Genomic DNA, 16,141 nt, shown 5'->3' with positions numbered 1-16,141 from the left:
ACCAGGTTCAGGAACAATTTTTAGCCCTGAACCATCAGGAAGGAGGTACAGGAGCCTCAGGACCCACACCACCAGGTTCAGGAGCAGTTATTACCCCTCAACCATCAGGAAGGAGGTACAGGAGCCTCAGGACCCACACCACTAGGTTCAGGAACAGTTATTACCCCTCAACCATCAGGAAGGAGGTACAGGAGCCTCAGGACCCACACCACTAGGTTCAGGAACAGTTATTACCCCTCAACCATCAGGAAGGAGGTACAGGAGCCTCAGGACCCACACCACCAGGTTCAAGAACAGTTATTACCTCTCAACCATCAGGAAGGAGGTACAGGAGCCTCAGGACCCACACCAGCAGGTTCAGGAACAATTTTTAGCCCTGAACCATCAGGAAGGAGGTACAGGAGCCTCAGGACCCACACCACCAGGTTCAGGAACAGTTATTACCCCTCAACCATCAGGAAGGAGGTACAGGAGCCCCAGGACCCACACCACCAGGTTCAGGAACAGTTATTACCCCTCAAACATCAGGAAGGAGGTACAGGAGCCTCAGGACCCACACCACCAGGTTCAGGAACAGTTATCACCCCTCAACCAACAGGAAGGAGGTACAGGGGCCTCAGGTCCTACACCACCAGGATCAGGAACAGTTATCACCTCCCAACCATCAGGAAGGAGGTACAGGAGCCTCAGGTCCGACTCCACCAGGTTCAGGAACAGTTATCACCCCTCAAACATCAGGAAGGAGGTACAGGAGCCTCAGGACCCACACCACCAGGTTCAGGAACAGTTATCACCTCCCAACCATCAGGAAGGAGGTACAGGAGCCTCAGGTCCGACTCCACCAGGTTCAGGAACAGTTATTACCCCCTCAACCATCAGGAAGGAGGTACAGGGGCCTCAGGACCCACACCACCAGGTTCAGGAACAGTTATTACCCCTCAACCATCAGGAAGGAGGTACAGGAGCCTCAGGACCCACACCACCAGGTTCAAGAACAGTTATTACCTCTCAACCATCAGGAAGGAGGTACAGGAGCCTCAGGACCCACACCAGCAGGTTCAGGAACAGTTATCACCCCTCAACCAACAGGAAGGAGGTACAGGGGCCTCAGATCCTACACCACCAGGATCAGGAACAGTTATTACCCCTCAACCATCAGGAAGGAGGTACAGGAGCCCCAGGACCCACACCACCAGGTTCAGGAACAGTTATTACCCCTCAAACATCAGGAAGGAGGTACGGGAGCCTCAGGTCCCACACCACCAGGTTCAGGAACAGTTATTACCCCCTCAACCATCAGGAAGGAGGTACAGGAGCCTCAGGACCCACACCACCAGGTTCAGGAATAGTTATCACCCCCAACCTACAGGAAGGAGGTACAGGGGCCTCAGGTCCTACACCACCAGGATCAGGAACAGTTATTACCCCTCAACCATCAGGAAGGAGGTACAGGAGCCCCAGGACCCACACCACCAGGTTCAGGAACAGTTATTACCCCTCAAACATCAGGAAGGAGGTACAGGAGCCTCAGGTCCCACACCACCAGGTTCAGGAACAGTTATTACCCCCTCAACCATCAGGAAGGAGGTACAGGAGCCTCAGGACCTACACCAGCAGGTTCAGGAACAGTTATCACCTCCCAACCATCAGGAAGGAGGTACAGGAGCCCCAGGACCCACACCACCAGGTTCAGGAACAGTTATTACCCCTCAACCATCAGGAAGGAGGTACAGGAGCCTCAGGACCCACACCAGCAGGTTCAGGAACAGTTATCACCCCTCAACCAACAGGAAGGAGGTACAGGGGCCTCAGATCCTACACCACCAGGATCAGGAACAGTTATTACCCCTCAACCATCAGGAAGGAGGTACAGGAGCCCCAGGACCCACACCACCAGGTTCAGGAACAGTTATTACCCCTCAAACATCAGGAAGGAGGTACGGGAGCCTCAGGTCCCACACCACCAGGTTCAGGAACAGTTATTACCCCCTCAACCATCAGGAAGGAGGTACAGGAGCCTCAGGACCCACACCACCAGGTTCAGGAATAGTTATCACCCCCAACCAACAGGAAGGAGGTACAGGGGCCTCAGGTCCTACACCACCAGGATCAGGAACAGTTATTACCCCTCAACCATCAGGAAGGAGGTACAGGAGCCCCAGGACCCACACCACCAGGTTCAGGAACAGTTATTACCCCTCAAACATCAGGAAGGAGGTACAGGAGCCTCAGGTCCCACACCACCAGGTTCAGGAACAGTTATTACCCCCTCAACCATCAGGAAGGAGGTACAGGAGCCTCAGGACCCACACCAGCAGGTTCAGGAACAGTTATCACCCCTCAACCAACAGGAAGGAGGTACAGGGGCCTCAGATCCTACACCACCAGGATCAGGAACAGTTATTACCCCTCAACCATCAGGAAGGAGGTACAGGAGCCCCAGGACCCACACCACCAGGTTCAGGAACAGTTATTACCCCTCAAACATCAGGAAGGAGGTACGGGAGCCTCAGGTCCCACACCACCAGGTTCAGGAACAGTTATTACCCCCTCAACCATCAGGAAGGAGGTACAGGAGCCTCAGGACCCACACCACCAGGTTCAGGAATAGTTATCACCCCCAACCAACAGGAAGGAGGTACAGGGGCCTCAGGTCCTACACCACCAGGATCAGGAACAGTTATTACCCCTCAACCATCAGGAAGGAGGTACAGGAGCCCCAGGACCCACACCACCAGGTTCAGGAACAGTTATTACCCCTCAAACATCAGGAAGGAGGTACAGGAGCCTCAGGTCCCACACCACCAGGTTCAGGAACAGTTATTACCCCCTCAACCATCAGGAAGGAGGTACAGGAGCCTCAGGACCTACACCACCAGGTTCAGGAACAGTTATCACCTCCCAACCATCAGGAAGGAGGTACAGGAGCCTCAGGTCCGACTCCACCAGGTTCAGGAACAGTTATTACCCCCTCAACCATCAGGAAGGAGGTACAGGAGCCTCAGGACCCACACCACCAGGTTCAGGAACAGTTATTACCCCTCAACCATCAGGAAGGAGGTACAGGAGCCTCAGGACCCACACCACCAGGTTCAAGAACAGTTATTACCTCTCAACCATCAGGAAGGAGGTACAGGAGCCTCAGGACCCACACCACCAGGTTCGGGAACAGTTATTACTCCTCAACCATCAGGAAGGAGGTACAGGAGCCTCAGGACCCACACCAGCAGGTTCAGGAACAGTTATTACCCCTCAACCATCAGGAAGGAGGTACAGGAGCCTCAGGACCCACACCAGCAGGTTCAGGAACAGTTATTACCTCTCAACCATCAGGAAGGAGGTACAGGAGCCTCAGGACTCACACCACCAGGTTCAGGAACAGTTATTACCCCTCAACCATCAGGAAGGAGGTACAGGAGCCTCAGGACCCACACCAGCAGGTTCAGGAACAGTTATTACCCCTCAACAGTCAGGAAGGAGGTACAGGAGCCTCAGGTCCCACACCACCAGGTTCAGGAACAGTTATTACCCCTCAACCATCAGGAAGGAGGTACAGGAGCCTCAGGACCCACACCACCAGGTTCAGGAACAGTTATTACCCCTCAACCATCAGGAAGGAGGTACAGGAGCCCCAGGACCCACACCACCAGGTTCAGGAACAGTTATTACCCCTCAAACATCAGGAAGGAGGTACAGGAGCCTCAGGTCCCACACCACCAGGTTCAGGAACAGTTATTACCCCCTCAACCATCAGGAAGGAGGTACAGGAGCCTCAGGACCTACACCACCAGGTTCAGGAACAGTTATCACCTCCCAACCATCAGGAAGGAGGTACAGGAGCCTCAGGTCCGACTCCACCAGGTTCAGGAACAGTTATTACCCCCTCAACCATCAGGAAGGAGGTACAGGAGCCTCAGGACCCACACCACCAGGTTCAGGAACAGTTATTACCCCTCAACCATCAGGAAGGAGGGACAGGAGCCTCAGGACCCACACCACCAGGTTCAAGAACAGTTATTACCTCTCAACCATCAGGAAGGAGGTACAGGAGCCTCAGGACCCACACCACCAGGTTCGGGAACAGTTATTACTCCTCAACCATCAGGAAGGAGGTACAGGAGCCTCAGGACCCACACCAGCAGGTTCAGGAACAGTTATTACCCCTCAACCATCAGGAAGGAGGTACAGGAGCCTCAGGACCCACACCAGCAGGTTCAGGAACAGTTATTACCTCTCAACCATCAGGAAGGAGGTACAGGAGCCTCAGGACTCACACCACCAGGTTCAGGAACAGTTATTACCCCTCAACCATCAGGAAGGAGGTACAGGAGCCTCAGGACCCACACCAGCAGGTTCAGGAACAGTTATTACCCCTCAACCGTCAGGAAGGAGGTACAGGAGCCTCAGGACCCACACCACCAGGTTCAGGAACAGTTATTACCCCTCAACCATCAGGAAGGAGGTACAGGAGCCTCAGGACCCACACCACCAGGTTCAGGAACAGTTATTACCCCTCAACCATCAGGAAGGAGGTACAGGAGCCCCAGGACCCACACCACCAGGTTCAGGAACAGTTATTACCCCTCAAACATCAGGAAGGAGGTACAGGAGCCTCAGGTCCCACACCACCAGGTTCAGGAACAGTTATTACCCCCTCAACCATCAGGAAGGAGGTACAGGAGCCTCAGGACCTACACCACCAGGTTCAGGAACAGTTATCACCTCCCAACCATCAGGAAGGAGGTACAGGAGCCTCAGGTCCGACTCCACCAGGTTCAGGAACAGTTATTACCCCCTCAACCATCAGGAAGGAGGTACAGGAGCCTCAGGACCCACACCACCAGGTTCAGGAACAGTTATTACCCCTCAACCATCAGGAAGGAGGTACAGGAGCCTCAGGACCCACACCACCAGGTTCAAGAACAGTTATTACCTCTCAACCATCAGGAAGGAGGTACAGGAGCCTCAGGACCCACACCACCAGGTTCGGGAACAGTTATTACTCCTCAACCATCAGGAAGGAGGTACAGGAGCCTCAGGACCCACACCAGCAGGTTCAGGAACAGTTATTACCCCTCAACCATCAGGAAGGAGGTACAGGAGCCTCAGGACCCACACCAGCAGGTTCAGGAACAGTTATTACCTCTCAACCATCAGGAAGGAGGTACAGGAGCCTCAGGACTCACACCACCAGGTTCAGGAACAGTTATTACCCCTCAACCATCAGGAAGGAGGTACAGGAGCCTCAGGACTCACACCACCAGGTTCAGGAACAGTTATTACCCCTCAACCATCAGGAAGGAGTTACAGGAGCCTCAGGACCCACACCACCAGGTTCAGGAACAGTTATTACCCCTCAACCATCAGGAAGGAGATACAGGAGCCTCAGGACCCACACCAGCAGGTTCAGGAACAGTTATTACCCCTCAACCGTCAGGAAGGAGGTACAGGAGCCTCAGGACCCACACCACCAGGTTCAGGAACAGTTATTACCCCTCAACCATCAGGAAGGAGATACAGGAGCCTCAGGACCCACACCAGCAGGTTCAGGAACAGTTATTACCCCTCAACCATCAGGAAGGAGATACAGGAGCCTCAGGACCCACACCAGCAGGTTCAGGAACAGTTATTACCCCTCAACCATCCAGAAGCACATTTGCCAGAACGCTGCCTGAATTGGAGAACACGTCTTATGAGGATAAGTTGAGTGAGCTGGGGCTTTTTTGTTCGGAGCGAAGGAGGATGAGAGGGGACTTCATAGAGCTGTACGAGATGATAAGAGGCACAGATCGAGGGGGCAGCAGAGACTTTTTCCCAGGACAGAAGGGGCTACTACAAGGAGTAAATCTCCCCTGCGCCCTCTCTGAAGCTGCCACATCCTCCTGTAACGAGGCGACCGGAACTGAGCTCAATTCTCCAAGCGTGTTCTAACTGGGGTTTTATAGAGCTGCGACATTATCTCGTGGCTGTTGAACTCAGTCCCCTGGCTAATGAAGGCCAACACACCCTAAGTCTAGGGGTGCAGTGCTAGCTGGAGCGCGTCCGGCACCTCTTTAAGAAAAAAGCCGAAATAAACAAGCTGATTAATTAGGCGCCTCGCAGGGTGATTTGAGTCTCTCAGAAGCGGCTGGTTTGCTGGGATTTTTACGCACAACAGACTCTGGAGTTCAGAAAGAATGGTGCCAAAAACAAAATCAAAAAAAAATCAACGAGTGGCTGTTATGTGAGTGAAAACATCTCGTTAAATCCACTCGTTGGGAGCCTGGAATGAGCTGCCTGGGGTGGTGGTAGAGGCAGAAACAGTGGGGACTTTTGAGAGATGTTCAGGTAGGTACGTGAACGTGAGGGGAATGGAAGGATGTGGACATTGTGTAGACAGAAGGGATTATTTCAGTTGGCTCTTTGATTACTAATTTATCTGGTTCGGCACAACACTGTAAGCCGAAGGGCCTCTTCCCGTGCTGTACCGTTCTGTGTTCTAAACAGCAACTTAACATTGCCGTCGTGGCCTCAGGAACCAAGCGTTGCCCCCCTACCCCCCCCCGACCATCCTTCCAATCAGATCAGACTGTGTCTCACTGACACACCGTCTGACCTGAAACCGGTCTTGATTTTATCGAGAGAGAATTGAGGGTTTTATTTCCACCGCCCCTCCGCTGGGCATGGGACTGATGAAGTGGGGATAAATATGAAACAGCAGGATGTGATTTTTAATTTAGATAACTTGTAAAAGGATCCTCCGTCGTTGGCCTGGACGGGCTGTGCCGTTAACCCTATCAGTGCTGTGTTGCTCGGGCGGTTCCAATTCCAGCCGTTGCCCGCAGGTCCCTGGATCTCTCACTTCCATTTATCCCCGTCCTCTCCCTCCCTCACGCGTTACGTCAGCTGGCTTCAACCAGACAGAAGCTATACGTATACATCATAGATATAAATATATATAAAATAGTTAAATTAATTAAGTAGGGCAAAAATAGAAATAAAAAGGTAGTGTGGTAGTGTTCATGACGCTGCCCCAGAAGAAGGCAATGGCAAACCACTTCTGTAGAAGGATTTGCCAAGACCAACCACGGCCAAGGAAAGACCGTAGCCGCCCTCGTCAGAACGACACGGCACGTAATGATGATGTCATACAGAAGAGCACATAACGATGATGTCATACAACACAGCACAATGACGACGTCATACGAGACGGCACAAAACAACGATGTCATACGACGTGGCACATGATGATAATACGTTTACAGCTGTTATTCGACAGTTATAAAGCATTACTGTATATAGAAGTAATTATATATTTTAAAAAATCACTGTCCTGCCCTATCAGATTCCTTCATCAGACGTTTACCACAGTCACCTATCACCTCCCAGCTTCTTACTTCACTACACCCTCCCCTCCCTTCACCCTCACCTGATTTCACCTGTCACCTGTCGGCTTGTCCTCCTCCCCCTCACCTGGTCTCACCTGTCACCTGTCAGATTGTCCTCCTCCCCCTCTTCCCCACCCACCCACCTTCCTCCTCACCTGGTCTCACCTGTCAGCTTGTCCTCCTCCCCCCTCCCCCACCCACCCACCTTCCTCCTCACCTGGTCTCACCTGTCAGCTTGTCCTCCTCCCCCTCCCCCACCCACCCACCTTCCCCCTCACCTGGTCTCACCTGTCACCTGTCAGCTTGTCCTCCTCCCCTTCCACTCCCCCCTCAACTCTCCTATTCTGGCTTTTGCCCCATTCCTTTCCAGACCTGATGAAGGGTCCTCAGGCCTGAAACGTCGACAGTTTATTCCTCTCCGTAGTTGCTGCCTGACCTGCTGAGTTCCTCCAGCATTTTGTATGTGTGTGTTGCTTTGGATTTCCACCATCTGCAGAATCCCTTGTGCTCGTCTTTAATCGTGAGGCAAATCTTATTGTACCGATCGCAAAGTGGGCACTGTGGCTGTCCCATCGCGGTGTGGCACCATAGTGTAACTGCTAGCCTAACAGTACCACTGTGCCGGCGAACTGGGTCCAGCTCACACTGCTGTCTGTAAAGGGGTCGCTGCGTCCCTCCCCGTGACCGCGTGGGTTTCTTCCGGGTGCTCCGGGTTCCTCCCCCCACTCTAAAGACGTGCCGGCCAGTGGGTTGATCAGTCACGTAAACGCGAGAGGTTCTGCCGAAGTTTTGAGATTCGGTTTACAAATAGGTTGTGCAGAACCACAATAATAAAGTCAATTTATTATCTAAGTCCAGATACGGTGCCGATAAAAAGTATTCACCCCCTCCCCCACTTTGGAAGTTTTCATGTTTTATTGTTTTACAGCATTGAATCACTCTTTGGTGTCAAAATGAAAACAGATCTCTACAAGGTGACCTAAATTAATTACAGATATAAAACACAAAATAATAGATTGAGTAAGTATTCTCCCCCTTCAAGTCAGTATTTAGAAGATACCCCTTTGGCAGCAATTACAGCCTTGAGTCTGTGTGGATAGGTCTCTATCAGCTTTGCACATCTGGAGACTGCAATTTTTCCCCATTCTTCTTTACAAAACTGCTCAAGCTCTGTCAGATTGCATGGAGATCGTGAATGAACAGTCCTTTTCAAATCCAGCCACAAATTCTCAATTGAATTGAGGTCTGGACTCTGATTTGGCCACTCCAGGACAATAACTTTTTTTTGTTCTTAAGCCATTCCTGTGTGGCTTTGGCTTTACGCTTGGGGTCATTGTCTTGCTGGAAAACAAATCTTCTCCCAAGTCGCAGTTCTCTTGCAGACTGCATCAGGTTTTCCTCCAGGATTCCCTGTATTTTGCTGCATTCATTTTACCCTCAACCTTCACAAGCTTTCCAACGCCTGCTGTAGTGAAGCATCCCCACAGCATGATGCAGCCACCACCATGCTTCACGGTAGGGATGGTGTGTTTTTGATGATGTGCAGTGTTTTGGTTATGTTTAGTCTGATAGCCAGAAAGCTCAATTTTGGTTTCATCAGACTATAGGACCTTCTTCCAGCTGACTTCAAAGTCTCCCACATGCCTCCTGGTAACCTCCAGTTGAGATTTCATGTGAGTTTTTTATCCAACAGTGGCTTTCTCTTTGCCACTCTCCCATGAAGCTGAGACTGGGCAACAGTTGATGTACGCGCAGTCTCTCCCATCTCAGTCACTGAAGCTCGTAACTCCTCCAGGGTTGTCATCGGTCTCTTGGTGGCCTCCCTCACTCGTCCCCTTCTTGCTCAGCGACTTGGAAATTTTCTTGTATCCATCTCCTGACTTGTGCTTTTCAATAACCTTTTCGCAGAGTTGCTTGGAGTGTTCTTTTGTCTTCACGGTGTAGTTTTTGCCAGGATACTGACTCATCAGCAGTTGGCCCTTCCAGATACAGGTTACTACAATCAATTGAAACACCTTGACTACACACGGTGATCTCCATTTAACTAATTATGTGACGTCTAAAACCAGTTGGCTGCACCAGTGATGATTTGGTGTGTCATATTAAAGGGGGGGAGAATACTAATACAATCATAAGTATTGTGGTTTGTACTTATAATTAATTTAGATCACTTTGTAGAGATTTGTTTTCACTCTGACACGGAAGAGTGTTTTTTGTTGATCAGGACCCAAACAAAAGGCAAATTAGATCCACTGTGATTCAATGTTGTAAAACAATAAAGCATGAAAACATCTGGCGGGGAGGGGGTGAATGCTTTTTATAGGCCCTGTATCTCCTCCCGTTCCCTGGCCTGGGGCTGAATCTGGCTCTTAATGACTTGGGTGTCTTGATTGTCATCACCGAGCTTCCAACCCAAATCTCTCACCCCCCCCACCCCCCAAAGCAAAAAGACCACCTTGGCCCCCCCTCTCTCCCGCCGCCCTTTGCCTGTGCCCAAGGGAGACGCTTACGGCAGCGCGTTACAGCATCAGTGACCCGGGTTCAATTCCCACTACTGCCTATAAGGATTTTGTATGTCTGCCCCCCACCCTCATGTTCCAAAGATGTAGCGGTTGGTTGGGTTAATAATCGGTCACACAAGACAGGAGATTCTGCAGATGCTGGAAATCCAGAGGAATGCACGGTGCACACACAAACACAAGGTGCTGGAGGAACTCAGCAGGGCCAGACAGCATCTGTGGAGCCATTTCGGCTGTCGAGATTTTGGGCTGAGACCCTGCTTCGGGACTGGGAAGGGAAGGGGGAAGATGGCGGAGTGAAACGGTTGGCGGGGATGGGGAAGATGGGTGAGGGAGGACGAGCGGGAAGGCGATAGGTGAGTGAGGGAGGGGAGGAGAAATGAGAAGATGGGAGGTGAAAGGTGGTAAAGGTCAAGGGGCTGAAGAAGACGTGTTCTGATAGGAGAGGAGGGTGGACCATAATTGGTCAGGTGGTGTGATTGGACGGTGTAGGCTCCATATATGCTACGTCTCTCAGTAAACTAAGTTGCTCTTCGGGTCCCTTTTAAATCTTTACCCTCCACCCCCCCTTATTTAGTTCAAGGAAGAGGCCGTTTGGCCCATCAGGCTGTGCTAGATAGCAAGCAGCACGGCAGTGTCACAGCCTAACGCCGTCCCTTGTTCAATTCCAACGCTGTCTTTAAGGAGTTTGTACGCTCCCCTCTTCCCTCCCCCCCACCCGTGATCGCATGGGTTTCTTCCGGGTGGGCTGGTTTCCGCCCCCATCCCAAAGACGTACGGGCTAGTAGGTTAACTGTCCCACCGACTCCATGGGCCAAGAAGGGCCTGTAACTCTGCTGCATCTGTGAACGAACTTCGAACATGAGTCGTCTCTTCTCATAGTGCGGCGACCAGATCTGTACACAACAGCCCCCACCCCACACCCCCGCCCCCCGCCTCAGCCACAAGACGTGGCTCGGTGCAGTTTCCGGGTAATCGAGCCATCATCGCGCAGATGGGCTTACCCCAGGAAAGTGAGGCGTCCTGTGTTCTCCGCAGTGACACGGGTTCGAAATGAGCTGCAGAGTCGTAAACTCAGTCAGCTCCATCACGGGCGCCAGTCTCCCCGGCGTCTGGGACATCGTCAAGGAGTGATGCCTCAAAAAGGCAGCGTCCATCGGTAAGCAGCCCCATCACCCAGGACGTACCCTCTTCTCACTGCTACCATCAGGGAGGAGGTACAGGAGCCTGAAGACACACACTCAACGATTCAGGAACAGCTTCTTCCCCTCTGCCATCAGGGAGGAGGTACAGGAGCCTGAAGACACACACTCAGCGATTCAGGAACAGCTTCTTCCCCTCTGCCATCAGGGAGGAGGTACAGGAGCCTGAAGACACACACTCAACGATTCAGGAACAGCTTCTTCCCCTCTGCCGATTTCTGAATGGACACTGAACCCATGAACACTACCTGACTAATTTTTCTTTCCTCTTTCTGCAGTACTTATTTTATTTAACTTTTTAAATATATATACTTACTGTAATTTAGAGTTTTATTTATTACGTATTGCAATGTAGTGCTGCAACAAAACAACAAATTTCACGACATAAGCGGGAGATGTTAAACCTGATTCCGATTCCTCGCCATCTTGTCAAAGCCGAAACGCATCGCCGTTTTTCAACACTTCCAAGGACTATTCTAGTACCGGGGCAGTTGTGGCGCGGTAGCGGTTAGCGTGACGATATTATACTCGCCCCGGGTTCAATTCCCGCCGCTGCCCATTAGGGGTTCGTAAGTTCTCCCCCCTCCCCCCGCCCCCCCCCGTGACCGCGCAGATTTCCTCCGGGTGCTCTGGTTTCCTCCCACAGGGAGGTCAGTCGGTCTCAAACAGGTAAACAAAAAGACAAGGTACCGGTCCTGTGGTGGCCGGCGGTCCGGCCCTCGCCCCTCTCCCTCGGCGCCCGCCGGTAGGCCAGGTTGTTGCGGTTCTTCCAGCGGCACAGCCACCCGTTGGTGGGCTTGAACTCGACCCCCATCTCGTCGGCCAGCGCCTTGGCCTTGGCCATCAGCACCGGCCCCGAGATGGGCCCCTCCTTGCTGGCCAGCCAGAACCAGCTGAGCAGGGCGTCGTCGACGGTCTGGTTCTTGCCCTCGCGCTTCCGCTTGCGCTCCAGGTTCCCGCCGCGCAGCCACTCCTCCAGGATCCCCTCCTTCTTCTTGGCGATCTTGGAGATGGCCGAGGCGGTCAGCCCGTACTCCTGGGCGACCTCCTTCTGCTTGAAGGAGGGGTTGTTCAACTTGAGGATGATCTGGACCTTCTGGGCCAGGGTTATGGCCGTCCGCTTGATCTTGACTGGCGCTTCCATGCCCACACTGGGACAGCACAGAAGAACGTTTATACAAAGCCAGCTCCTCAACTCCTAGCCATAATCCACTTTCTTTCAAACCGCCTGGCAACCGATCGCGGTTGTGTAATGGGTGTTTTTTTTGTGCGTGTGTGTGCACGCAGCAGTTACGATTCAGGCGTCATGGCAAGGGCGTTGCAGGCTCCAAGCGCGGCTGATGGCGGGAGCGTGGGCAGAGGCAGAGAGTGCTCTTCGGCTCGCCGTGCTCAGCTCGGGAACAAAGAGGTCTGTGAGACGTGAGACTGATGCTGAACAGCGATGTGCTTTGTGTGATCTCATCTGAAATTTGATACCACGCATCAGCCCTGATAATATCACTCCCCCCCCCTCCCACCCGACCCACTCGTGAGGATGTGCTGTGGAGACGGTGAACTTATCTGCCGCCATTGTCCACAAGGGAAGCAGGCTGTGGTCGCTCCCTGTGGGATAATTGTAGACGAGATCCCGGGGGGGCGGGGGGGAGAAGAAAACACCACAGCCTCATCTCAAACAGGCTCCCGGTGAATTAGCAGTCAGGAGGCAGAAGGAGAATTTTAAATAGGCCTTAACCGTCTCACTACTGAGCGATGCACAGTATTGAAAAAAAGGATTAAAAACAGAGAAAAGGGAAAAATTAAAGGCACGTGTGTTTCGCTGGCAGAACTGAACATTATACTTTATACTTCATTGTCGCCAAACAATTGATACTAGAACGTACAATCATCACAGCGATATTTGATTCTGCGCTTCCCGCTCCCTGGATTACAAATATTAAATATTAAAAATAGTAAAAATTAGTAAATATTAAAAATTTAAATTATAAATCATAAATAGAAAATAGAAAAATGGAAAGTAAGGTAGTGCAAAAAAACCGAGAGGCAGATCCGGATATTCGGAGGGTACGGCCCGGATCCGGGTCAGTCTTATCACAGTTGGAAAGAAGCTGTTCCCAAATTTAACCGTATGAGTCTTCAAGCTCCTGAGCCTTCTCCTGGAAGGAAGAGGGACGAAAAGCGTGTTGGCTGGGTGGGTTGTGTCCTTGAATATCCTGGCAGCACTGCTCCAACAGCGTGCGGTGTAAAGTGAGTCCACGGACGGGAGATTGGTTTGTGTGATGTGCTGCACTGTGTTCACGATCTTTTGCAGCTTCTTCCGGTCTTGGACAGGACAACTTCCATACCAGGTTGTGATGCACCCTCGAAGAATGCTTTCTATGGTGCATCTATAAAAATTAGTGGGGGTTTTAGGGGACAGGCATTAAAAGATAGATACATATAAAATATAGCTCCAAGTAATTTTTTAATCAAAATGAATCTCAGGGTTGCGTATGGTGACATATGTACTTTCATGATAAATTTGCTTTGACTTTATATGTCACCCTGAGGGCCATTCTCTTGCGGGCCTGTTCAATGAGTCCACGATAACCATAATGGAATCAATGAAAGACTGTGCCAAATGGGGCGTTCAACCGGCGTGCTAAAGACCACAAGCTGTGCGGATACGAAAAGGAAGAAATAATAATAATAATAATAAATGAATAAGCAGTAAATATCGAGAGCACGAGATGAAGAGTCCTTGAAAGTGAGTCCTGAACACTTCAGTAATGGGGGCGAGCGAAGTTCGTTTCAAGAGCCTGATGGTTGAGGGGTAATAACTGTTCCTGAACCTGGTGGTGTGGGTCCTGAGGCTCCTGTATCTCCTTCCTGATGGTTGAGGGGTAATAACTGTTCCTGAACCTGGTGGTGTGAATCCTGAGGCTCCTGTACCTCCTTCCTGATGGTTGAGGGGTAATAACTGTTCCTGAACCTGGTGGTGTGGGTCCTGAGACTCCTGTACCTCCTTCCTGATGGTTGAGGGGTAATAACTGTTCCTGAACCTGGTGGTGTGGGTCCTGAGGCTCCTGTACCTCCTTCCTGATGGTTGAGAGGTAATAACTGTTCCTGAACCTGGTGGTGTGAATCCTGAGGCTCCTGTACCTCCTTCCTGATGGTTGAGGGGTAATAACTGTTCCTGAACCTGGTGGTGTGGGACCTGAGGCTCCTGTACCTCCTTCCTGATGGTTGAGGGGTAATAACTGTTCCTGAACCTGGTGGTGTGGGACCTGAGGCTCCTGTACCTCCTTCCTGATGGTTGAGGGGTAATAACTGTTCCTGAACCTGGTGGTGTGGGTCCTGAGGCTCTTGTACCTCCTTCCTGATGGTTGAGGGGTAATAACTGTTCCTGAACCTGGTGGTGTGGGTCCTGAGGCTCCTGTACCTCCTTCCTGATGGTTGAGAGGTAATAACTGTTCCTGAACCTGGTGGTGTGAATCCTGAGGCTCCTGTACCTCCTTCCTGATGGTTGAGGGGTAATAACTGTTCCTGAACCTGGTGGTGTGGGACCTGAGGCTCCTGTACCTCCTTCCTGATGGTTGAGGGGTAATAACTGTTCCTGAACCTGGTGGTGTGGGACCTGAGGCTCCTGTACCTCCTTCCTGATGGTTGAGGGGTAATAACTGTTCCTGAACCTGGTGGTGTGGGACCTGAGGCTCCTGTACCTCCTTCCTGATGGTTGAGGGGTAATAACTGTTCCTGAACCTGGTGGTGTGGGTCCTGAGGCTCTTGTACCTCCTTCCTGATGGTTGAGGGGTAATAACTGTTCCTGAACCTGGTGGTGTGGGACCTGAGGCTCCTGTACCTCCTTCCTGATGGTTGAGGGGTAATAACTGTTCCTGAACCTGGTGGTGTGGGTCCTGAGGCTCCTGTACCTCCTTCCTGATGGTTGAGGGGTAATAACTGTTCCTGAACCTGGTGGTGTTGGTCCTGAGGCTCCTGTACCTCCTTCCTGATGGTTGAGGGGGTAATAACTGTTCCTGAACCTGGTGGTGTGGGTCCTGAGGCTCCTGTACCTCCTTCCTGATGTTTGAGGGGGTAATAACTGTTCCTGAACCTGGTGGTGTGGGTCCTGAGGCTCCTGTATGTTCTGCTTGATGGCAGCAGTGAGAGGAGAGTGTGTCCTGGGTGGTGGTGGGGTCCCCGATGGTGGATGTTGCTTTCCAGCGACAGTGCTCCTCGCAGATCTGCTCAGTGGTGCTGAGGGCTTTACCCGAGATGGACTACACCAGGACTGGATTGGGGACTCTCAGTAGCTACTTTATTGTGTACATTCCGTACCTGATAACGCGGCCAGTGAGTGGATGTCCGTGGTCTTCTGCTGCTGCAGCCCGTCCACTTCAATGTGCGACACGTCGAGCGTTCAGAGATGCTCTTCTGCACACCGCTGTTGTCAGGCGCAGTTATCTGAGTTACTATCACCTTCCTGTCAGCTTGAACCAGTCTGGCCATTCTCCTCCGACCTCTCTCATTTATAAGGCATTTTCACCCACAGAACTGATGCTCACTGGGTGTTTAATCTTTTTTTTTGCTTTTCCCATCGTTATCGGTAAACTGTGGAGATGGTTATCTGTGAAAATCCCAGGAGCTCAGCAGTTTCTGAGGTACTCAAACCACCCCGTCTGGCACCAACAATCAGTCCACGGTCAGAGTCACTCAGATCGTATCTCTTCCCGCGTCCTGATGTTTGGTCTGAGCAACTGCTGAACCTCTTGGCCGTGTCCGCGTGCTCTTATGCATCGACCTGCCGCCACGGGATTGGCTGATTAGATACTTGCGTTAGCGCGCAGGTGGTACGGCTGACTGTGCTGGAATAAACGCCCGGAGATGTTCGGCTTTGCAAAGGGTTGGATGTGCAGCAAAGACCGACGATGTTGGGGAGTGAGAAATAAAGCACGAATGTTGCCGTGCAGAAGGAGAGCGAGGGGCATATTCTTGGGTGAAAGCATCAGTGAGGGATGCCAGAGGTGACTTGAAACTGATGTACAAGATGATAAGAGGCGTAGATCGAGTGGACAGA

General features: G+C 51.7%; 2 protein-coding genes across 4 annotated transcripts in view; one reads left to right on the top strand and one right to left on the bottom strand.

Moving 5' to 3' along the window:
* Positions 1–13,816, bottom strand: part of LOC134340365 (major centromere autoantigen B-like) — a 35,291-nt gene extending 21,475 nt beyond the window's left edge. For both annotated transcript variants that reach the window (XM_063037528.1, XM_063037529.1), the window contains exon 1: positions 11,779–13,816. In XM_063037528.1, coding sequence (XP_062893598.1) covers positions 11,779–12,232 — 454 coding nt within the window. In that variant the 5' untranslated portion in view covers positions 12,233–13,816. The remainder of the gene's footprint in view (positions 1–11,778) is intronic.
* LOC134340366 (sorting nexin-11-like) overlaps positions 1–16,141 on the top strand; it is a 173,072-nt gene that overhangs the window by 124,757 nt on the left and 32,174 nt on the right. The window lies entirely within an intron of this gene.

This window comes from Mobula hypostoma, chromosome X1 (assembly GCF_963921235.1).
Source record: "Mobula hypostoma chromosome X1, sMobHyp1.1, whole genome shotgun sequence".
Taxonomy (NCBI): domain Eukaryota; kingdom Metazoa; phylum Chordata; class Chondrichthyes; order Myliobatiformes; family Myliobatidae; genus Mobula; species Mobula hypostoma.
Note: the sequence above shows the minus strand (reverse complement) of the source record. Positions and strands in the feature narration are given on the sequence as shown.